The sequence below is a fragment of the Aulonocara stuartgranti genome, assembly GCF_965226115.1.
Source record: "Aulonocara stuartgranti genome assembly, chromosome: 6".
Taxonomy (NCBI): domain Eukaryota; kingdom Metazoa; phylum Chordata; class Actinopteri; order Cichliformes; family Cichlidae; genus Aulonocara; species Aulonocara stuartgranti.
Genome location: NC_138944.1, coordinates 42,110,445 through 42,134,689, shown reverse-complemented (window position 1 = coordinate 42,134,689; position 24,245 = coordinate 42,110,445). Strand labels below are relative to the sequence as shown.

The following is a 24,245-nucleotide window of genomic DNA, read 5'->3' as shown; positions in this document are numbered from 1 at the left end:
GGTGCTCTGTAAAGATAGTAAAGATAAGTTATTACCTCGCACTCTTCCACTGTTTATGCAAGCCATCTCAGACGTCTCAGCTAGCAAATAGTGAAAATTAGTTTTGAGTTTCAGTGTTGGTCAAAGTAAAGAGACTTTCACAGTGTTTTCAGCAGGGAATCCCTGAGATGGCTCCATCCAGCGCCGCCTCACAAACTGAGCTGGAGCAGTTTGAATCTGCAGGAGTTGCCCTAGAGCAGGGCTGCCCAATCCCAGTCCTCGAGAGCTACCGTCCTGCAGCTTTTAGATGCATCCTTGTTCCCACACACCCGAATCAAATGAATGGCTTGTTATCAGGCCTTTGCCAAACATGATGGCATGCTGAAGAGGTAATCAAACCATTTGATTCAGCTGTGTTGGAGTAGGGATGCATCTAAAAGCTGCAGGATAGTAGCTCTCGAGGACTGGGATTGGGCAGCCCTGCCCTAGAGACTCTGCCCACACCACAACCTGAGCAACCAGAGACGGACTGCTCTAAGCAACCGGAGCCAGCTAACTGCTCTGGAATGTCTCGATGCACGCTCAATCATCCAGGGCAGGAAATCCCAAAAGGTTGATTCTGTTCATCTGGATGTTTTCAGTGGGACAAATGTTTCGTCATCATCCTACTGACGTCTTCAGTCTCAGCTGACTGCAGGTTTCAATCTTATAAGCAGCACATTTGCATAATGAGCTCCCAGCCCACTGAAGGAACAATGGGCTGGGAGGTCAGTTCCTTGATCATTAATATGCAAATTGTCATGACCATTGATCAGCGACCACTGATCAAAGACCAGTGATCAATGTCCATGAGTACCATTCACAGAGAGTTGGTCAGGCTCGAGGGCGAGTGTCTAGTGGCTGAGCCTTAGCCCATGAGCCCCGGCTGGGCTCAGCCCAAAGCAACTATGTGGGCCCACCACCCACCCACTTCTTCCATTTAGTATCGCTATAGATGACATTCAGTCATATTTAAGCCCCAAGACATTTCTAAGCTACAGATCTTGCATAAGTGCTTAGACTCTATTAGAAGTTGGATAGCAGACACACTCTAAAAACTATTGTTTAAGCTCAACAAAAAAAACATAATGGTTGCAATCTTATCGTCAGATCCAGGGCTGTACCGGCCACTGATGATGGCAGTTTTCATCACCTGCCTTTCAAGGTTGGCCTTAAATTCTTCGGTGTCCTTGTAAAGCAAATTTTAAAAATAGTTTAAAAAAAAAATAGGTTAGTGAATTATAGATTAGACTTTTATACTTACTGAATCTTAATGAATTCAGATGATCAATGGAAAACACACACACACACACACACACACGCACACACACACACACACACGCACACACACACACACACACACACACACACGCACACACACACACACACACGCACACACACACGCACACACACACACGCACACACACGCACGCACACACACACGCACACACACACACAGGCACACACACACGCACACACACACGCGCACGCGCACACACGCGCACGCACACACGCACACACACACGCGCACACACGCACACACACACTCACGCACACACGCACACTCACGCACACACGCACACTCACACACACGCACACACATGCACGTGGTTACAGTGGTTATTCTCTTGAACGCCTCCTTTATCTGTCGACCACACAAACACAAGAATTAAGCCTTGCAGACTATTAGCTATACTGCATTAATGAATGCTGTAATACATTAGTTAAAGAAAGAAAGAATATGCTTGTGCAAATGGGTGTGAATGGGTGAATGTACAAGTTGTATAAAGTGCTTTGAGTGCTCAGAAGAGTAGAAAAGCACTATATAAGAACCAGTCCATTTACCATAACCATGGCGTAATCTGTAATGTTTTGTAGAGGTTAGAATTTTGTTCACTCCCAGCCCATTTTGTAACAAATGTGTCCCAACTTAACACTAATGACCCTCGATTATCACACTATACTAACTGCTTACACAAAGTCTTGATGTTAAGTAGATTCACATAGCCTATGCCAGAACGATGCTACTGGAATGACATTAACAATATTTCACACAACCTGATTTTTCAAAAAGAAACAAAGATAGCTGCAGCTCTTAAGATCAAGAACAATACTTACTTTAAGCTGTATCACAATACTAACCAAAATCATTTACAATGTAATATTACATATAGGTCATGCAAATTTTATAAAGACATAAAATAGGTGAGCCAGGGGGGAAAAGAAGCCTCTAGGTCATCCTCTGACAAAACTATTCACAGCTTAAAGGCTTCTAATTTTGGTAAAAAGAAAAACAAAATCAGCCTAAAATCAAAATGAGATTGCACTGTGTAGCAAAACTTTAGCCACGCTTTTCCTAGCCACAGTTGCACTCTCTAGCTGAAGACTTTTGTCAAATGAAACTATAAGTCTTATCCTCTGCTGTGCTAAGTTTAGAATGGCTAGCATTAGCCACATGTGGTAGTGCAAAATATCTCCTTAAATGTATGAGCATCACATCATCCAGTACAAGTGAGTAGCACAAATGCTTTGCTTTGTTAGAACTGTAAATGAAATGTTATTTACCTGGAAATGTCTTTTACAAAAGCTTGCAAGTCCACCATGCAACGCACCGTATGTGAATTTGTCCGGGCTAGTTAAGTGGGAACTTGAAATCAGAAGTTACAGTGGAAATAAAATAAGTTATCTATTCAATTTCTTTAAGTAATTACAGCTTGAATTTTATTTTGAACCCACTAACATTGGGATTTAATTTGAAATTACATATAAAATTAATTTAATGTAATTACCAACATTATTATTTCAACACAACCAAAAAAGAAAGTTTGCAACTTAGAAGGTCTGTCTTAATCAATAAATTAGAATTTTTATGTTGCAGCCATGGATTTAATCAAGTGGAGGTAAAAGGCCTGGTTACTTTTTAGAGTGCAGCTTTCTCCAACTTAATGAAGTGAAAAAAGAAGTCATTGTTTGTGTTTGTGCCACTGACAGATTCGTGCCTACCTTGGGTGACTTTTGACTCGGCACATCTTCAGGTTGTTCAGAGTGCCTCTAAATGATACATTCTACATAAATGGGATGGCTGTGTCTCAGGAGATTTGGGCAGGTCATCTACTAATGGCAAGGTTGGAGGTTTGATCATATGTAAGTGGCAAGACTTGGTTAACATACAGTTAACATTTCTGAGTAAAATCCTGAAATAATAGATGGAAATAGTAGAAACAGACATTTTACCAGGTACACTCTGCTTTGAGTCTTACACGTGTGAGGCCTTAACGCCGCGGTGGAAACCGGACATTTGGACCCATCTGACGCGCCTTGTTATGTAACGGTGACCATCTGTGCCCGCTGTGTGGCTGTCTGCTACACGCGCGTGTCCGCCGAGCAGTCCGCGCGCGGGACACGTGAGTGTGCATGTAGAGCACAGCAGCATCCTGCCAGCTGCCCAAAGACGGACGCCAGAGCGGGAAGCGCGCAGCTCGGATGATCTGAACTAAGCGGTACGTACTTCCTATGTGACTGCGTGCGTTTAGCTATACCAGCAGGTTGGTGCAGGATGCAGCCTGGATGGGTGTGGATCTGTGTTTGACGGGTTGACACAGTCCCTGTAAGTAGCACCCTGCTTTTATTATTATGCATCCCGAATGGTTATGTAGCGCATTATTGCCCAGTGTTACAAAGCCCTCAGGTGCCTGCGTCCCTCCGTACAGCTGAGCAGGATGGGTGTTGTCCTCTTTAAGCTCCCGTGACACTGAGACGTTTCAGCTCTCGATATTAAAGTGCTTCCAAAAGCTTTGTGACTTCTGGACACGCTGTGATAAAAACAGCACAGAGGATTTTCACCTTTTTGATTTCTGTGTGTAGCGCGGACACAGCAGCGCGCTGTACGGGATCCAGCTTCATTTGTAAAGCACTGCAGCAAAAAGCCATTTAAATGTATTGTAAGACAAATAATCGCTGGATTACTGTGTTGTAATTGTTACTGATAATCTTGGAATTAGAAGAAAGCCTCTAATAATTTAATGGGCAGGCTACAATATCGAGTAATCATCATTCAACTCATTTCAGTTGAATTTCTTGAATTTTACTAATTTTTTAAAAGAATATTTTCTCATTTATTTAATTTAAATAGGGAAGCTTTATATAGTAGAAGAGAGGAGATATCAGTGCTGGTAATCAGACCACACAACAGTGAAAACCTGTGGCAGCAAAGAGTTTTCATCATGTGCAATAAAAAACAAAAACTACCATAATAAAAACGCCTATGTGACAGTGAAATAGCAATAAATACATGGATCATATTTATTTTTTTACTAGCAGTGAAATAAGACAACCCATGACCTGTGATGCTGACAGCTCACCTGTCTGTGGGCCAGAACAGCACACAGTGTCATGTGCTGTGCATGTCTCCGTGTTGTGTGTTTATCTGACTCTGTAGAAAAACTACTGAAAGCAACAGCAAACTTTTGTGCGCGCTTGTTCTTGTTCCCCTCTCTGCCCATGGCTCCAGGGCTCGTCCTGTGGCTCTTTTCTGTCACCAGTTTTATCTCTGCACATACTTTTCCTTTACAAGGCTGTTGCTTTGTGCTGAAATTAGAAATTGATCAAAATGAACTTCGGCTCCTGCTCCTTAGTTCTCCAGATCAGACCAGCTGCAGGTCATAAAGGAGAGCCTGGTCAGTTTGCAGTGACTGAGCTTTAAAAATCAGAGTGGCAGTTGTACTCTATTCAAATAATCAATTTGTGGTCTCGGACTGATGAAAAAAAAATCAGTGACAGATTATATTTGACTGGTATTCATATCCAAGGGATATAATAGACTAAAGTAAAAATGGGACAACAGGACAAAGAAGGACGTGGAGGAAGAGACCATGTGATATCGGTCTGTACTGTCCATCTCCACCACAGAGCTGTGACACCGTGCTCTTTGTCTCCCTGTGCTCTCACACTCAGGTCAGTGATGACAGTACTCGGGTTTTGTCTAACCTAAATCCTAACCACATCACCATGGCAACAGGAAGAAAAGGTGAGTGTGATGCTGCTTGTGTGTTTATGAATGCTACTTGTGACTGGCCTTTATTTGAAACCACCAGGGGGCGCTGTATCCCGTTTCGTGATAAAGTGGCAAGTAGTACAGGTACAGGTGATTTGAATGAGCAGAGGGCCTGGCAAATGCAGAAAGCACATGATATTTTCTCACTGTGCTTTTAACGGCTCTGTTTGTGTTTGTTGTTTTTTTCCTGTATGTTTCTAAAAATATGTGTCTGCACTGAAAATGAGCACCAAAAACAATCCAGCTCATCAAAATGTTCTGACTGCGTTATGCCATGTAGTTTACATTCTCTCTGCTGTAACCCATCCAACACTGAAGTTTTAGCATCAGTGAATCACAATGACGGGGTCCTTTGGTCCGTCTGTCACTTGTGTTGTTTTGGTCACAGATTCTCATCAGCCTCGCACCTTCTGCTCGTCTTTGCAATCTAAGAGCAGGAGAATCTAAATCACCTACCTTCTGATTTGTCGATGGTCTGCTGAGCCACAGCTGCTACCAGCTGTTCTCTGAGTGCTTAAGCAGAGTAGAAAAGTACCACATGACAATCGGTGTGTGTCCTACAACCAGTTTGGAAGCATTTTTCATATTGATTCACAAACTGTAGAGAAAGCTGTAATGTCTAACTGAGACACACATGGGAATATCACATTGTGTCTGTGCTGCATCGTTCTGCATCTGATGAGTTGCAGTTGGTGCTGTGCTGTAGGAAGCACTGGTCCAGCACATAGTCCATCCAGATGTTTCTTTGAAGCAGCTGTTGCTGTGAGTCGCCACTGTATAAAATGGAACTGAATTGTTTTACTACAATTTTTTAGGTTGTTTTGGCTCAACTGGCCCACAGCACAAAAGTCAGTAACACACCTCCTCACCCACATCAAACAATCTTATTGTCTTCACACACACCTTTGCTGTCTCTACACGTGCTTCACTACTAAAGATTTTCATTTGCTACTGTGTTGATGCACTTCTCACTTAAGCATTTTGTACTTTTGTCAGCCACAGCTCCAGATCGCTCACTTTCCTGAATACAGTCCAGCATTGCATTTATGCTTTCAATCAAATTCCTGCTCATCCAAATTTCCCTTTCATGCACATCCCAAGGATGCTGTGCTGGACTGAAATCTGGTGACTGTCGAGGCTGTTGGAGTCCGTCTCCTCTTGTCTAACCTTGGTGATAGCAGACATGATTATGCAGGATAAACCCAGCCCATCGACAATGTCTGAAATACTCACAGCAGCCCGCCTGACATCATGAACCATGCCACGTTCATCTTTCTTACTTTGATGCTCAGTTTGAGCTCCAGCAGGCCGTCCTGTCTAAATGCTTTAAATTCCTGCTGATGTCAAAGGCTGATTAGATGTTTGGATTGCTGTGATGAGCAGTGGAACAGGTGTACCTAATAATGTGACAGTACAGTAGTTGGTGTTATGCTCTCAGATTGTATCGGTTTGCTGTTCTCCATCTCAGCAAACACGTTGACAGCAGTTGTGTTCATTTCTACGGTTGCCGTGGTTTGATGTTACCTGTCTGTCCCCAGGCTCTACGTCCAAAGCAGGTGGGGTGCGTTTCCCTGACGATGACGAGCCCCCTGGCTCTCCAACACGGAGAGATGACCAGTCGAACGTCGCTACGCTCATTGCTGTCTCAGAGAAGGATGGCAGCTACTTGGTGAAGGTGTGTCTGCACACCGTCAAACGAACACAGTTGTTCGTCATGATTTCATCATTGTAAGCGATTTTTCAGGTGAAGTGTTGATAAAATGACCACAAGGTGTTTTCATGAATGAGCAGAGAAAGTCTCCTGGTTTACGATTTGATTGATTTCCATGTTCATGGATGTTTCATCTGGATACATTTGTAAAATGTAAAGTCCGGCTGAGGAATGGTGGAACAACAAAACAACATTAAACTGAGCCATGAAAATGTGACACCACGGGCTGTGTTAGCCCACATCCTCCTGAGCTATTTGATCCAATGTTTTCTACTCTTTGCCTCTAACACGTCGCTCCTCTGTCAAGGCTGGTTTCCTGAAGAGCCACCACTGTTATGAGATTGTCTTCACTGTCCCAGATGTCCCCACACTGGGCAAAGAGCTCTCATGTCTTCCCTCCTCTTCTCCATCTCGGAGGTCGCCCAGCCTGCGGGTCCAGCGTATTAACTCCACACTGGAGGGTAAGTATAGGTGTACAGGCATACTTCAGGACATGCTTGCACATATGTCTAACCTGCAGTGTTGTGGAGCAGACTGTTGCTGCACAGAGCAGGTGACCATGGTGGGTTAGGTTCTCTGCCCAGCAGTAAGTCTGTAGGTTCTCAGTAATCCAGGTCATGCTAGTCTAAGGAGCTCCTTAGACTCTGTCCACCAGCGTCCTCACTTGTGCTAAAGCATATAGTTAGGGCTGGACCAGGTGACCCTGAATCCTCCCTTAGTTATGCTGCAATAGACGTAGGCTGCCGGGGGATTCCCATGATGCATTGAGTTTTTCCTTTCCAGTCACCTTTCTCGCTCACTATGTATTAACAGACCTCTCTGCACTGAATCATATCTGTTATTAACCTCTGTCTCTCTTCCACATCGTGTCTTTATCCTGTCTTCCTTCTCTCACCCCAACCAGTCGCAGCAGATGGCCCCGCCCCTCCCTGAGCCTGGTTCTGCTGGAGGTTTCTTCCTGTTAAAAGGGAGTTTTTCCTTCCCACTGTCGCCAAAGTGCTTGCTCATAGGGGGTCATATGATTGTTGGGTTTTTCTCTGTATCTATGAGGCGCCTTGAGGCGACTTATGTTGTGATTTGGCGCTATATAAATAAAATAGAATTGAATTGAATTGAAGATTACTTTTTGGGACTAATGTTTCTGTGGAATCTTTTCACACGAGCACAACACAAGTCTGTAACCAAGAAATGTATTTTGAAATTCCAATTTATATATCACCAAATCATGACAGTCGCCTCAAGGTGCTTTATATTATAAGGTAAAGACCCCACAATAATCATATGACCCCCTATGAGCAAGCACTTTGGTGACAGTGGGAAGGAAAAACTCCCTTTTAACAGGAAGAAACCTCCGGCAGAACCAGGCTCAGGGAGGGGCGGGGCCATCTGCTGTGACTGATTGGGGTTAGGGGAGAAAGACATCCTAAGGAAAATGTATATGCATGGTCACATTTCCCAACACCAGGAAGTGAAAACCTAAAAACGAAACCAAAATATGGCGTTAGTGTCTACTGTCTGTGGCAGCGTCTGCGTCTCTGTGCTGAGAATATTGGTAACACCTTGCTATTTTTGAAAGTACGAACCTAAATTAAAACCCTGAGTAACTGAATGATTGTATTACATTACACTGATTAGCCCGTGTGAATAAACTGAGCATAAGCCATCTTGGGTTAAAAGCGATCCTGGAAGCCTACGTAGAACAAAACTCGAGTCTGCCTCGTGTCAGCAGGCCCAGTATTTGAGCTCTCGTCTGTAATAGTATGCCAAAGCTCAGCTCTCCATACAGCTGTGACACTGTCTCTGCCTGACCCAAGCATCTCAGTACCGCAATAACAGATCTCTGCTCTCGAGCAGGTTTGAGATCAAGAGTCAGCTGACTGCTGTTGCCAGTGTCTCAGCAGAAACAGCTGGATTCATCTCTCTAGCAGCTCAACACCTCCCAGGCTTGGTTTAGCACTAAGGAGCTAAACCAAACAAACCAGTCAGCTCTCCTTCATTGCAGCTGCATGGATCTAGTCTTCAAAGGAACAGCCACAAAAAAATAAATCAACCACATTCCTGAATTTCCCCGTCCAGGAACAGCTTCAATGTCCTGGATAAGCAAGAACTGGGTTGTAATTAGAGGGGAAGATACCAACACATGAGTTCACTGGAGTGTGGACGTTCAACCCACTGTCACAGCAAAGTGTGTAATAGACATGCCGGTCCACAGTGTCCGAAATGGCTACCCTGGATGAATAAAGACATTTTCAATCATAAAAGACAAGAGGGAGGGTAAGGAGAAGAGTGTTCAGCTACAATAACAAGAAATGAAAGCACTGATGGCTTTCAGTGAACAGACTGAGTCTCTGAGGACGAGCTTTAAAGATCTGTGGTGCAACGAAAACGTTCTTCAAGCTTTGGATGTCACTGTTTGTTTCTGCACTTACCAACTGTCTGTCCTCTGGCTGTGTCCCAGAATACTTCAGCTTTTGTGCAACCACACCTAAAAAAAACCAGACGGCCGTCGAGCCGAATACCAATCTCAAAGTTTCCTTTTATAGCAAAACGTTTGAAGAAGACTGTCTACAACTTATTTAAGCATTACATTAGAACATCGTCACTCAGGGTTAAGATGGCATCAGAGTTACTGAGTCTGTGCTTGTTAGAGTTAGGAGTGCTGAATGTTTTGTTCTTTGCTGCTTGAGGTAAATGCAGTCTTTGATACATTAGACATAGATATGCCGCAGCACAGGGTTGGTACACCTGGGGCTAAAGTATTCCTTTAACTGCATTGATGATGTTTCTAAAGTTCATTGGACTCAGCGTGGTGCAGACTGCGTATGAATAACTTGTCTCCTTCCTCACTCCCTCGTTCTCTTTAGGAGGTGTAAAGGTAACATGTGAATACAGAACTCACCAGGAGGGGGTGCAACAGGAGGAGATCACCATGGTAACCAGAGGGAGAAAAGACAGCAGTCTAAAGGTCAGACTCCAGGCCAGGGTCATTGGTAGGTGCTTGTGCACCGACAGATACACACACATACGCGCGCACAGACAGAGTAAACAGGTCCTAATCATACAGGACTGCATCTTTATTACCTTGTTGACTGTACACAGATCAAACACAGTTCAACAGGACACAGTGCAGCACAGTGAAACATTATAGTATGAGTATTATGCTTCAGTACATCTGGAACTGAGATTCTTGTTAAGGTGGAAGGAGTCCTGAAGAAAGGATATGTGGAGATTTTAACCCTTTAAAACCGGTCAGAGCAGCACGCTCCGTTTTGCGTAACTATTTTTAAATCCCGGTAGCTCTGCAACCACGTGAGCTAGCGCAAAAAATTTTTTTGCATATGAAACCGGAGGAGTTGTACTTACATCTTATGCCATCAGCTTGTCCTCGGTCACAGTTTCCTTCCACATAAAGCTTTGCAAAAACTGCATAAAAAGCACTTGCAGCAACAAAAACATAATATTCCAGAAACACGCTTTGCCGATCCGATCAGCTGTTCATAACACTTCCTCCGTCCATCAGCACGAACTATCGCATGTCCGCCATGTTCTGCCCGAAATTGGAAGTGACGTCATTTTCGCGGAAATGTAGTTTTTTACCACCAGTGACCACTGCGAATGGGCAGCTGAGAATCAGGGAAAGACCAGATGACAGCCTGGAAAGACTGCTGACAGGAGGGAATAGACCCTAATGGGGCTGGTGTGGGTTAGTGCCTCATACCAGCAGGACCCAGCGTTTTTTAGCGTACCTGGGTACACCCATTATTGCTACAGAAGTCTCAAAAGAGAAGGGTCTGCGAGAGCAGGGGTGAAGGAAGACCCTTTCCGGACGGATTTAATGGCAACGAACCACGGAACGGTACCACCGATGAATAGATCAACCAGCATTGCAAATAATGGACCATCAATGATGGTAGGAAAGAAGCTGCAGGACTGCATTTGTGGCTGGCCAAAACTAACAACTGACATGGGCCTTGAAATATTAGATTCTAGCTCTAGCTTAATATCAGCCGCTAGCTTGGAGTTTAGCCACCAACAGCTAGCAACACATTTCCAAGCCAGCCACAATCAACACCATCAACCAGCCCAGAGCTCATTCAGAAACAGCTAACAGAGTCTTCCAACACTGAGTCTAGCCAACCACTACCAGCAAGGGAAAGGAAGATGGAAGGTAGGAAAGATCAGATTCTGTGGCCCAGATCCAGTGAGAAAAGAGAGTGGGTCTGGCTCTTATACTAGATCAACAAAAGGGTCCAGTTGAAAGGAAGCTGGAGAACCTGGGAACCATCATCTACAGCTATGGGGCTGAGCGATGTGGGGTAAAGAACAAGACTCAGAGCAGAAAGGCCATTTCAACCAGTTAAATTCCAGGAGACAGCAGGAAATTGATAGAGGCATGAACCAGTTATCATTCCGACTGATATGCCACCTATCCAGGCACCTGAACACCACATGGACATAAGACCACCAACATGGAGTGAAGTGGAGAAGGTAGTGAAGCAGGCAAGAGCAGCATCGGCCCCAGGACCTAATGGCATCTCATATAGGCTCTACAAAAACACCCCACGAGTCCTCAAATACCTGTGGACGCTGATAAAGGTAGCGTGGCAGAAAGGAGTGATTCCAAAGGCTTGGAGAAGAGAAAGAGGTATTCTGATCCCTAAGGAGAAGAACTCCTCATCCATCAGACAGTTTCGCCAGATCAGCCTGCTGAACGTAGAGGGAAAAATCTCCTTCAGTGTCTTGGCCCAAAGACTATCTGCTTTCCTGCAAAGAAACAACTATATTGACACATCAGTGCAGAAGGCGGGGCTTCTCTGGATGTCTGGAGCATGCCAGCGTCGTCTGGCACCAGATTCAAACTGCTGAGAAAGAACAAAGAGACCATCACGTGGTCTTTTTAGACCTTGCCAACGCCTTTTGGTCAGTTCTGCATTAGATCTTGTGGATGGCCTTCAACTATTTCAGCGTACCAAACCACATCACAGGACTGGTCAAGACCCACTTTAAGGATTTACAGTTTTGTGTGACAGCTGAGAACACCACCACAGCCTGGCAACACCTGGGAATTGGAGTTATGGCAGGCTGCACGATTTCCCCTCTGGCATTTATCACGGCAATGGAGTTGGTCATGAGGGCATTCCAGTGGGTAGTGGGAGGTGAGAGACTCAAGAGTGGCCTTCGTCTTCCTCCCATTAGAGCCTACATGGATGGTCATCTAAATTACACCAGGGCCTGTGCTGCCGGCTTAGGCCATCCGCACCACACCAGTAACCCAAGAAACCCAAAGCAGGCTCGAGCACCAACAGAGAGGTCATTATTGGCTGCTTCTGTTTTTTTTTTTAAGTTTATTATTGGTTGTTAATTTAAAAAGTGAGGTTAGAGGAACAGAAGACGCAGCCACACTATGACGAAAGAAGGAAAAACAGAAAGTAAGGCTGTAAACACGACTTCCTCCCGTCACCTAGCATTGGCTGATGGTTCGATTCCCCATCAAGTGTGGTGGCGTGGACCAAGAGAGAACACAGGATCATGAGGAGGTGGGGCTACCCGCATCAATGCTCCCAGTCGCCTGCTGCTACATCACCATCTCCCAGGAAACACAGGTGATCTGACTGTTCGTCACCACACCCAAGACCCCCGCCTTGTGCTGTGCCTCCTCAGTCAGTGGGGTCATCCCAGTGGGGCTGCTTATCAAAGAAGAAGCTGGACTACCAGGTGCTGCAGTCCTGGATGTGAGGGATGACTTCACCACATGAGCTGCTGCTGCACGTAGAGCTGATGCACCTTTGATAGTAGTTGGTGGCCGCCACGAGAGACCCTCCTGCTGGCAGCCCAACAATGGCAGCCATTGTTGGGCTGCTGGTCACTGCACACTGTGCTGATGGAACCCTTGTGTGGACCCAGACGTGCTTAATGTTCGGGAGTACGAGTACGAGGCTGGGGGAGCGAACGTTAGGCAACGGGGCCCATTTGAAAAGAAGTTTTGGGTAAATGTGTGTCACAAAACAGCTGTGTGCAAGCAGGAGAAGGACCCAAACGCAAACTCACCAGAGCGGGAACTTAACTAAAAAATGCAGCTTTAATTGCTGAACAGAAATAAAGGTGATACAAAACCTTGCAAACTAAACTGGGAAAAACTAATACACGAGGAGACTCGGGGAGAATCACACACAGCTATGAGGGAGGACGTGACACTAACAAAGAGAAACACAAGGCTTAAATACACTGAAGGATAACGAGGGTAATGAGACACAGAAGGAGAGCACAGCTGGGAGTAATTAGACTGAACTAGACAAGGGAAGCAAAACTAGAAACACTGACATGAGACACAGACCTTCAACGTGAAACAGGAAACACACTGACTGAACTCAAGACATGTAAACTTAACAGACTGGGGAGACAGAACATAGAGACCTGAAACATGGGGCAGAAAGGCACAGTAGACACAACACGGAACATAGGGAAGCCATCACACAAAACCTAAGAACTAAACCCAAATTTCCCATGTGTGGGACTAATAAAGCTTATCTTATCTTATCTTATCTTATCTTGACAACCATAACTGAAACCTAGGGAAATGACAATAATCAAAACCGTACAACCAAGGACTTAGAACATAAACCATAATATAAAAATACAAGAACTCAAACTGGACCGTGACAATGTGACCCTCCAACGTTCGAGTGAGTTTCAGTGACGCTGTGGTATCTTTCTTTTTTCAGGCTGCACTCAACTTTATTTTGTTTGCAGTGAAGTGAGAGAGGTTAAGAAAAGCCAGTGGCAGCGCCACCTTCAGGCTTAATGGTGCAAACACGCATTACAAATGTTAAAAACATTGCTTCCTGGCGTTCACCTGATGTCAGCGGAGAATCCAGTGCTATTAGTTACCTGTCTGGTAGTTTCGGAAGGAGGACGTTACCAAGAAACTGATCAATTTTTTGATGGGTTTATCTGTGGAAAATACAGACTGTTTATTCTTTCAGGGTCATATATTATGTTCCCAGATAAATCTTTAACAGCACATATAGTTCTTTTTTCTTTCTTTCTTTTTTAACTGGTTAGCTAAGAATTGACCGGATTTGTTACCGTATTCAAAAGTTTGCAAGCCAAGTCTTTGTACTAAGATTTGAGTTTTTTTAATTAATAATTTCATTTAATTCTAGTTTTGTTTTGCGTATTTTGTTAATTATTTCCTGATCTTGCTGGGACACATAATCCTCTTATAAGGATTAGATTTTTTTTCCAAGTTCCTGAATATTTTTGTTTTCTTCTTCTACCCTCTGTGTCTATAACCATGTTGAGTACTATAAAATTAACATTTCTATGCGTTAAAATTGCTGCTCCCCTTTGTCTAGAGTTATAGCAGGCTGAGAACACGTGTGTGCAGCTGTGACCTTAGCGTGCCCATAGTCATGTGTGTATGGCTAATGTCGCTTACATGGGTGTGGAAATAGTTATGGCATCACCTTGAATCGACTAACTGATAAGTTAAACAGATGTTAACGCAAGAGGATGAGAAAGAAAAAAGGATTCTTATCTGGAGTGATGTTACAGTCCCGATCAAAAGTTTAAGACCACCTGAAAAATGACACAAAATCATATTTTTGCATGTTTGGATCTTAACAAGGTTCCCAGTAGCTTCAACATGGAACAAGGAGAAATGGGAGTGAGACAAAATCATTTTCTGATCATGCAGTTTAATGAAAACAACGTTTAAACTGAAACAGGCTGTTTTACAGCTGATCAAAAGTTTAAGACCACACCTCCAAAATAACCTGTAAACCCCAAAACAGAAATCAAAGTTCCAAACATGAACTCAGTGACGAACACCTCCACTGTTATTCTGCCTCTAAACATCATAATCCGTCCTTCATGCTGCTCAGTAACATTCAGTATTTATTATTTACTGTTACTGATGCTGATGTTGGCTGTTGCCGTGGTTTCCTGCTGTGTTGTTTTCTTTTGCTTGTTTTTTTTCAGCAGGTCTTTTCTCTCCGTCTCTCTTCTCATCTGTTTTTCTTTCCTTCTCCTTCTGTTGAGTCTCTTCACAACTTCTCTTGTCCTTGTCTTTCCCGTCCTGTGGTGCTGTCCGTTCTGATTGTAACAACTTAAAAATATAATAGATAAATAAGTAAAGATTGAATAAACCATCATAATCTATTGGACCCACATACCAAAAGCTCTAATGATCCATTTGGGAAAATAAATCTTTAGCATTGCTACAGCGCTGGACAGGACAGACAAAAAAAGAAAAAAGAAAGAGCTCATTAAGTTGTCATAAAGAAAAGAAACCATTTTTCTGCTACTAAGAGCTAAAGTTATTTCAGTAACTACAGCCTGCTTGGCTACGCTGTCTAAGCATTTCATGGAATGTCACATAGTTTTTCCCTGCCGGCATCTCTCCATCTACTCTGACATCTTCCCCTTTTTTCCTCTGTCCAGACCCACATCACGGCACCCCCATGCTGCTGGAGGGGGTGAGGTGTCTCGGTGCCAGGAAAGATGCCCACACAAAGCACAGCAGTGATCGTAAGAAGATATGAAGTGTGTAACTCCTGATCATACTCAGTGACTGGGTCAGGGTGCAGTAGAGAGAGAAACATGGATCCATACATAATAAGTAGAATTCATCTGAAGGACAAACAAACTGCCCTGAAAATCACATCACAGTCACAGTCATGCAATTACATTTACACGAGGCTGCCATAGAGCCATAATGCCTCTGCTGCTGGGGCCAGTCAAACCAGTGTTACAGCACACGCACACAGACACACACACAGATACGCACACAGATACACACACACACAGAAACACACACACACACACACACACACACACACAGACACACACACATACACATACACATACACACACACAGACACACACACAGAAACACACACACACACACACACACACAGACACACACAGACACACACACAGAAACACACACACACACACACACACACACACACACACACACACAGACACACACACAGAAACACACAGACACACACAGACACACACACAGAAACACACACACACACACACACACAGACACACACACAGGGTGTGAGTTTCACACTTGTGTAACAGTAATGACCACAGTAACCTTGCATGAGGTGTTGTGAGCTGTCACAAACACAAAGCCAGCTGGCCTGGTGTCACGTTCCCTGTATCTACTCTGAACCACCTGGAGGTAGAAAACCTGAAATTAGAGTGAAATTCCAAAATAGACGTTAAGTCTCTGAACGTTAATGCCACTAACAGGGTTTATGAAAGATAAGACAGACATTTTACCTGGTGACGCTGAGGTTGGACTCACCTGTTCCACACCGTTTACACTTTTACACCACATGTAGTTGCACAGCAGCTTAATTAACCGACTCACCTGTATACTCTTCTTGTATCATGACCAATGTTCCCTCTAATGTTTCATGTGTCTGAGCGAGCACACAAACTCCCTGAGCGTCCCTTGGACCACTGTGAGCAGCAGCAGACGTGTGCACTGTGGTCACGCCAGCATCCAATCCATCCAAGTTACATGTTTATTAAAATAATCAAATTACAGCATTTATGTTAGACGACTTTTAATTAACTGCTTTAGCCCACTTACAATGAAAATTAAAAAAATCCTGTTCATGACCTGCAGCATGTTAACACTATTGGAAAGAAAAATAACTTCAACTCGTCAAAGGAGCTTGCAAAGAAAAGCGTCTGGACTTCTTTAAGTTGCTTGAAGACGTTTCACCTTCATCCGAGAAGCTTCTTCAGTTCTAAGGTCAAATGGTGGAGAATCCCAGATATAAACCTAGTGGGAGTGACCCCCCACAGAGGGACAAAAGGACCCCTGATGATCCTCTAATCAGCTGAGCCAAGGTGTGAAACTGGGTGTGAGTCCCAATCAGCCAGGGTTTCGGGTGTGTTCATTGTGAAACCTGGCCCCACCTTATCATGCGAATTCCTGAGGTCAGATGGCCCAGGATGTGAGTGGGCGTTAAGGCGTCTGGGGAGGATCTCCAAACTGGATTATAGATGGCAGAGAGTTGGTGTCGTAAACCCCGCCTCTGTTCAAAGATGGTCGCTCACAGTGGACATAGATGCTTCTTTCACTCCTCTTTCAAACCATCTGTCCTCTCTGTCCAAAATGTGAACATTGGCATCCTCGAAAGAGTGTCCTTTATCCTTAAGATGCAGATGGACTGCTGAGTCTTGTCCTGTGGAGGTGGCTCTTCTGTGTTGTGCCATGCGCTCGTGAAGTGGTCCACTGTGAGTGACCATCTTTGAACAGAGGCGGGGTTTACGACACCAACTCTCTGCCATCTATAATCCAGTTTTGAGATCCCTCCCCAGACGCCTTAACGCCCACTCACATCCTGGGCCATCTGATCTCAGGAATTCGTATGAGGTGGGGCCAGGTTTCACAATGAACACACCCGAAACTCTGGCTGATTGGGACTCACACCCAGTTTCACACCTTGGCTCAGGCGATTAGAGGATCATCAGGGGTCCTTTTGTCCCTCTGTGGGGGGAAACTCCCACTAGGTTTATATCTGGGACTCTCCACCATTTGACCTTAGAACTGAAGAAGCTTCTCGGGTGAGAGGTGAAACGTCTTCAAGCAACTTAAAGAAGTCCAGACGCTTTTCTTTGCAAGCTCCTTTGACTACGATGACCTGGATGACTGAGAACCTTCACAGACATAACTTCAACTCCAATTTTGAAAACACAACTTTCTTTTTTTTTTTATAAAGCTCTGACTTGTATTATGAGTCTGTGGTCTGGGAGAGAGTCTGTAACTCTGTCTGCAAAATACAGTAAATAATGACCAATGCTGGGCAGTTAATTATATACTTACTTCTTATATAAACAATAAACAATATAAACAACGACAGTATTCAGGAAGAAAACAAATACTGCAGATATTTTATCATAACTCTGGTTTTACGTGGCCGATCAACACAATTTAAAAACTGGTATAAAGTCCACACTTTTCTCGTCAGTTGTTCCGTCTGTCCTGCTCACATCTCCAATGGTTGTACACGTTGTCATTAACGTGGCTTCACTCCACATCAGCCGCTTTGCTCGCTAAAACACCGGCACATAAGGACGCTGTCATAGCCTGTCAGCGACGTTGATTAGCTGCATATATACGAATGTGAATCGCATCATTGGCTGGACTATGGGATAAGGTGGCATCGTTCTGATCCCATACAGGAGCAGCCAGTCACTGACTCACACTGCAAAACAGAATCGTTAAAGTATTAATTTTAATTTCAATTCAGGTTCAATTTTTTTTTGTGCGCAGAGACGTGCCAGCAGTGCGCAATTGCGCACGTGCACAGTTTAGAGGGAACATTGGTCATGACAGACTCTGAAGTTATCATGTAACCATACAGCTGTGTGTACTGTAGACCTTTTAAACCCCCAACATTACTGGCACCAAGCCTGACTCTGACATGTGTAATAGAAGTAGAGCCTCACTGCCTTTTCCTTTGTGCTGACCTCTTTTTCTAATTGCTATAAACGTGTCTTGTGTAACCTTTTCCTGTGGCACTGTTGTGTTTTAATATGTTGAAAAAGTTCACTTGTGTGAAGCGATCCTGACCCCCAGTTTCAGTGTTTTTCTTTGTTGGATCAGTCAGCTTTCCTGCTGCGTTCCTGAAAAAGGGGAGACTGTGACTGCTGAGTGCCACAGACCACGCCCCTGCCACACTGTGAAATGTACTTTTTTCCCCAGTGGGCAGCGTGGGCACCCAAATTCCTGAACGCAGTAACTTGACAACAAGGCACCATAGAATTGTTAAAATGATGTAACGGAGCGGAAAGGCTGATTTTATTTCCAAGATGTTTTGTGTTTTTAAAAGGAAGGAAACCTTCCTAAAAACGGGCAGAGCAGTGGAGCCGCCAAGGGAAGCACACAATTTAAACTGTAAGATTAAAAATATAATTTATTATATTTAAATAGTTAAAAATGTAAAATGAATTAAAATAACCTTGGCCAAGGGATAACACAATAAAAATCAATAAAACACAACATTAAAAGTCCAGTGGGATCCACCACGGCATAAAAGTCACAAAAAAACTAAGAAATCCAGCGTAGTAGTAAAAGAGGGAAACCCAGCGGAGTCCTCACCTTCCTCCTCGCATTCCACGTCCCGGTGCACTGAAGGAAGGGAGGGAGCGGCAGTCACTATTCCTTTCGACAGTTTTACTTTAATAAAAGGGATAAGTCAAAGACTTACCCCGGGTGGGCAGAGCTCTCAACTCCGCCCGCCGCTTCTTTAAAACTGCAATCGGCACCAGCTGTCTCACTGCTTCTGCTCTCCCGCAGTGCACAAGCTGGCTCTTGTCGTTATTGCCGTCTGACTGCCCGCTGCGCGTCCCTAGTCGCTGGTGGTGGCGCGTCCCCAGTCGCTGGTCACCTCCTGTCAAACGCCAACTCCAACCCTCTTATGTGTCATTGAGCTCTCTGTAAATTACCTTGCCTTTCCTCTCAGGTGTGTCCAATTAGTAAAAACGGGGGAAAGGGCGGAGTCTCTCCAGGACAATTTGACGGTAACTAAAACATGCAACCTAAATAAAACCCTGCACAAAATATAACCAATACATGCAATATAAAAAATAAATAAGTACACTTCACATTAAAATACAGCACAGCAAAACAACATCCGTCCTTCCCTGGATGACAATGACACCACAGCTGCATCTACTAAACATACTGAACAAGTTTGAATCTCAAGTTTGACGTTTTCTTCTCTGAACTCAAACGATCACAGAAAGAAATGAACAGTCTCTTCATTTTCATGGTAGTTTTATTTTAATGAAGAGTATCAACCAAAAATCCTTACATAAATGTTATAAATTGATTTGCATGTCATTGAGTGAAATAGTTTGATCCTTTGTAACCAAAGCACTAAGGTCCTAAATGAATGTTGTGCATACTGGCGGTCAAATGGGTGAATGATGCTTGTAGTGCTCAGCACGTGCTGTATAAAAAAGGCCATTTACCGTTTCATGGATTTCTCTGCTGAAGAAGCCATGTTTTTTAACGTTTCCAGTGAACAGTAATGATTCAGAGGTTTTTAGTTCAGATGAAACCAAACAACCCCACAGACACGGAGGTGGAAAATTTATTCTTTGGGCTGGTTTTCTGCTAAAGCAACTTCACCTGGACATTAAACCATCACATCTTGGGCAGGAGCCTCCTTCCATCAGCCTGAACACAGTTTGTGTTTGTGGGTGGATACTGTGACACAAAACATACCACCAAGGCCACAATCAAGTGGTTACAGAAGAAGCACATTGATGTCTTCAGGCCTCAGTATTCATACAGAACATTTGTGGCGTGAACTGGAGCTTCTAGTTTCCAGGTGGCAGCCAAGAAACCTGAAAGATTAAGAGAGTTTCTTTAAAGAGGAGAGCGATCTGTGCAAACCTGGGGACCAGCTACAGATGTCTAACTGCTGCTGTGTCAACAAGGTTTCTCCAGATATGCACTACGACATAATTTGCTCAAATACTTAATTCACGCAGTGACAAGCACGTCTATTTATAACTTTGATGTGATCTGTTTGTTTTGTTTGGGTGATATTCTGTCTCTCCATTTAATCATACTGTAAACTGAAATGCTGTGTTGAATGCTGGAGCAATGATTTATTAATGTAGGCTAACACTTGCTATTCCAGCTCAGTAATAATATGCTAATAATTGTGTAATAAGGTAGAAACAAGGTAATCATATGGAAGTGTGAGTTATTCCTACTCACAGAGTAACATTTCAATAACAGCCAAGTAATAAGCCTGTATGAACAGTGAATGTAGCTGCGTAACATTACACTGAAATTCATATAACTGAGTTCTAACAGACCAGAGATTGAGTGTAATAATGTGGAAATACATGTGACTGTGACACCAAGTGATGATAATATTATAGCAATATATTGGTTATATATTATAATTCAGTTCAATTCAATTCAGTTTTATTTTTATAGCATCAAATCACAACAACAGTGACGTCAAGGAGCTAATATTGTAAGGTAGACTCTACAAGTGAGAGAGGGCAACGTTCAATGCATCATGGGAATCCCCCGGCAGCCTACACCTACTGCAGCATAACTAAGGGAGGATTCAGGGTCACCTGGTCCAGCCCTAACTATATGCTTCAGCAAAAAGGAAAGTTTGAAGCCTAATCTTGAAAGTAGAGATAGTGTCTGTCTCCTGAATCCAAACTGGAAGCTGGTTCCACAGAAGAGGGGCCTGAAAACTGAAGGCTCTGCCTCCCATTCTACTTTTAAATACTCTAGGAACAACAAGTAGGCCTGCAGAGCGAGAGCCAAGTGCTCTAATAGGGTGATATGGTACTACAAGGTTATTAAGATAAGATGGGGTCTGATTATTTAAGACCTTGTATGTGAGGAGCAGGATTTTGAATCCTGGATTTAACAGGAAGCCAAAACAGGAGAAATCTGCTCTCTCTTTCTAGTCCCTGTCAGGACTCTTGCTGCAGCATTTTGGATCAACTGAAGGCTTTTCAGGGAGTTTTTAGGATTTCCTGATAATAATGAATTACAGTCGTCCAGCCTGGAAGTAATAAATGCATGAACTAGTTTTTCAGCGTCACTCTGAGACAGGATATTTCTAACTTTAGAGATGTTGCACAAATGGAAGAAAGCAGTCTTACATATTTGTAACCTGTTAGCAAAAAAAAAATCTGTGCTGTGGACTTTTTTGTTTATTGACTTGTGGTGGTAACCTCATCATTATAAGGTCAATGCATTAACATTACTGTATTACAGTTACTGTATTTCAGTGCTGGAGCCCTGATTTGTGTCCCCAGGATTCTTCTTTGTGTGAAGGTAATAATCTAACTATTATGTTTAATGCTGTGGCTTATTAATTCAATTCAATTTCAATTCAATTCAATTTTATTTATATAGCGCCAAATCACAACAAAAGTCGCCTCAAGGCGCTTCACACGGGGTTCAAGGGAGCAACGGGGAGTTATTGTGTTTACAGCTTTTCACTGTAAATAAAGAGCACTGTTTGCATCGCTCGTCCTGGTCGCGGAACACTGGACCAGCTCTTTATCCTCTCGAGGATACTTGAGGGTGCATGGGAGTTTGCCCAACCAGTCTACATGTGTTTTGTGGACTTGGAGAAGGCATTCGACCGTGTCCCTCGGGGTGTCCTGTGGGAGGTGTTGCGGGAGTATGGGGTGTCTGGCCCATTGCTACTGGCCATTCGATCCCTATACAACTGTTGCAAGAGCTTGGTTCGCATTGCCGGCAATAAGTCGGACTCGTTCCCGGTGGGTGATGGGCTTCGCCAGGGCTGCCCTTTGTCTCCGGTTCTGTTCATCATTTTTATGGACAGGATTTCTAGTAGTGGCGGCCAAGTGGCGGAGGGTTTTCACTTTGGTGGCCTTAGAATCTCGTCTCTGATTTTTGCGGATGATGTGGTTCTGTTGGCTTCATCGGGTGAGGGCCTCCAGCTCGCACTGGAACGGTTCGCAGCCGAGTGTGAAGCAGCGGGAATGAGGATCAGCACCTCCAAATCTGAGGCCATGGTTCTCAGCCGGAAAAGGGTGGAGTGCCCACTCCGGGTCGGAGATGAGTTCCTGCCCCAAGTGGAGGAGTTCAAGTATCTCGGGGTCTTGTTCGCGAGTGATGGGAGAAGGGAGCCGGAGATCGACAGACGGATTGGGGCTGCAGCTGCAGTAATGCGGACGCTGCACCGGTCCGTCGTGGTGAAGAGGGAGCTGAGTGTAAAAGCAAAGCTCTCAATTTACCGGTCGATCTACGTCCCTACCCTCACCTATGGCCACGAGCTGTGGGTAGTGACCGAAAGAACGAGATCGTGGATACAAGCGGCAGAAATGAGCTTCCTCCGAAGGGTGGCTGGCCTCTCCCTTAGAGATAGGGTGAGTCAGCTCTTACTGGAACAGTGGCGCAGCTGCCCCTCTGTTGGTCTTCCATGGTCTCTTGTGTTCTGGGGGCCTCTGGATGTCTGGAGTTTTGATCTCCTCCATACCCGCTTCACACCCTGGAGGACGGGGCTGTGGCCCCCCCACACTCCCTAGCAGATCATTACATGGAGAAACCTTTGGAATGCAAGCATGCTGATCCACACAGGTATGCACACATGGGTATTCACAGACGCGGACTTTCTTGGCTGCTGCCTCAAAGCACACTGTGCGCTGTCTATCTTGCGTGCTGCACAATATCGTTTATTATTTAGTAAATATTGATATCTATGACTAGCTAGTTTATTGTGATGGTGCTTTGTTTTCTCTATTATTATGTTGCTCTTTGTTGTTTGCTGTCTCCTCTGTTTGTTTTTTTTGTTTGTTTTTTTTTTTTTTTCTCCATACAGGTGACCCAGGAGTTCTTTTTTTTTTCTCTCTCTTCCCCCCCCTTCTCACCGTCTCTTCTCCCCTTTGGTTTTCTTTCTTTCTCTCCCCCTCTTTCTCTCATTCATTCCCCCTGTCCTATTTATTAAAAAAAAAAAAAAAAAAAAAGACAAAGGATGAACTGAAGCTCTGCCATCACGTAATGTCGCATACTGCTGTTTCTGATGTCATTTAAGAAAAAAAAAAAAAAAAAAAAAAGAGATAGGGTGAGAAGTTCGGCCATCCGGGAGGGGCTCAGAGTAGAGCAGCTGCTGCTCCACATCGAAAGGAGCCAGCTGAGGTGGTTCGGGCATCTGACAAGGATGCCCCCTGGGCGCCTCCTGGGTGAGGTGTTCCAGGCATGTCCCACCGGGAGGAGACCCCGGGGCAGACCCAGGACACGGTGGAGAGATTACATCTCTCGGCTTGAGCTCCCCCTAACCCGCCCGTGCCGCCTGGCCCCCCACTCGGGTTACCCTATGTCCTCACATTGCAACAACTGAGAGGAAAAGAGGTCCAGTTCAGCCGATGCCCCTTACTGGGGACCTCTTTTCCTCTCAGTTGTTGCAATGTGAGGACATAGGGTAACCCGAGTGGGGGGCCAGGCGGCACGGGCGGGTTAGGGGGAGCTCAAGTTGGGAGGTTGGCCACCGAAGGTTCCATGCACAGACCACACCTGTTCCCATCCCGGGCCCCCACGTCACCCACAGATTGCTCTCCAGGAGGGAAGTGTCCTCTCTTATCCCAAATAAAGAGGTTTGAAAGTGGGCTTAGGGAACCCAGAGGTTAGGTTTAGGGCCGGAAGATAGGGGTTGAAGTTAGGGCCCAATGTTCAATCAGGGCTCTAGGCGGTTAGGTTTAGGGCCGGAATGAAATCCCTGCATGGGGTTAAAAAAGGTTAAGGTTAGGGAAGGCTTCAGGGCCAGGAGTTTATAATGGGATGGCCATAAAAGGGCCTATGCAAATAAAAAATGAAGAAACAAGGAGAAAAGTAAAGAGGAGGGGAAAATTCCCTTAAATGGAGTTACAGCACCCTCTAGTGGGTTATATTGGGGTTAAACTCTCACAAAATGGCAT

The 24,245-nt window shown here is 44.4% G+C and overlaps 1 protein-coding gene across 3 annotated transcripts; it reads left to right on the top strand.

Moving 5' to 3' along the window:
* The first annotated feature begins 3,419 nt into the window (after positions 1–3,419).
* On the top strand, positions 3,420–15,821 carry adisspa (adipose secreted signaling protein a). Of its 3 annotated transcripts, none has more exons than XM_082537566.1 (6): positions 3,420–3,518; positions 4,972–5,044; positions 6,610–6,746; positions 7,090–7,243; positions 9,647–9,747; positions 15,225–15,821. In XM_082537566.1, the coding sequence occupies exons 2-6, from the start codon at positions 5,026–5,028 to the stop codon at positions 15,261–15,263; spliced, it is 450 nt and encodes a 149-aa protein (XP_082393692.1). In that variant the 5' UTR covers positions 3,420–3,518; positions 4,972–5,025; the 3' UTR covers positions 15,264–15,821. The 3 variants fall into 3 exon arrangements, with proteins under 3 accessions (XP_082393692.1, XP_082393690.1, XP_082393691.1); XM_082537564.1 differs by having other exon boundaries at positions 9,647–9,772; XM_082537565.1 differs by lacking the exon at positions 3,420–3,518 and adding an exon at positions 3,542–3,625 and having other exon boundaries at positions 9,647–9,772.
* The last annotated feature ends 8,424 nt before the right edge of the window (positions 15,822–24,245 follow it).

What these genes read in the sequence shown, in the direction of transcription:
- adisspa (XM_082537564.1), top strand. An exon ending in ATGGCAGCTACTTGGTGAAG is followed by an intron (nt 6,747 to 7,089) that starts GTGTGTCTGCAC and finishes TCCTCTGTCAAG; the next exon opens with GCTGGTTTCCTGAAGAGCCA. An exon ending in TATTAACTCCACACTGGAGG is followed by an intron (nt 7,244 to 9,646) that starts GTAAGTATAGGT and finishes CGTTCTCTTTAG; the next exon opens with GAGGTGTAAAGGTAACATGT.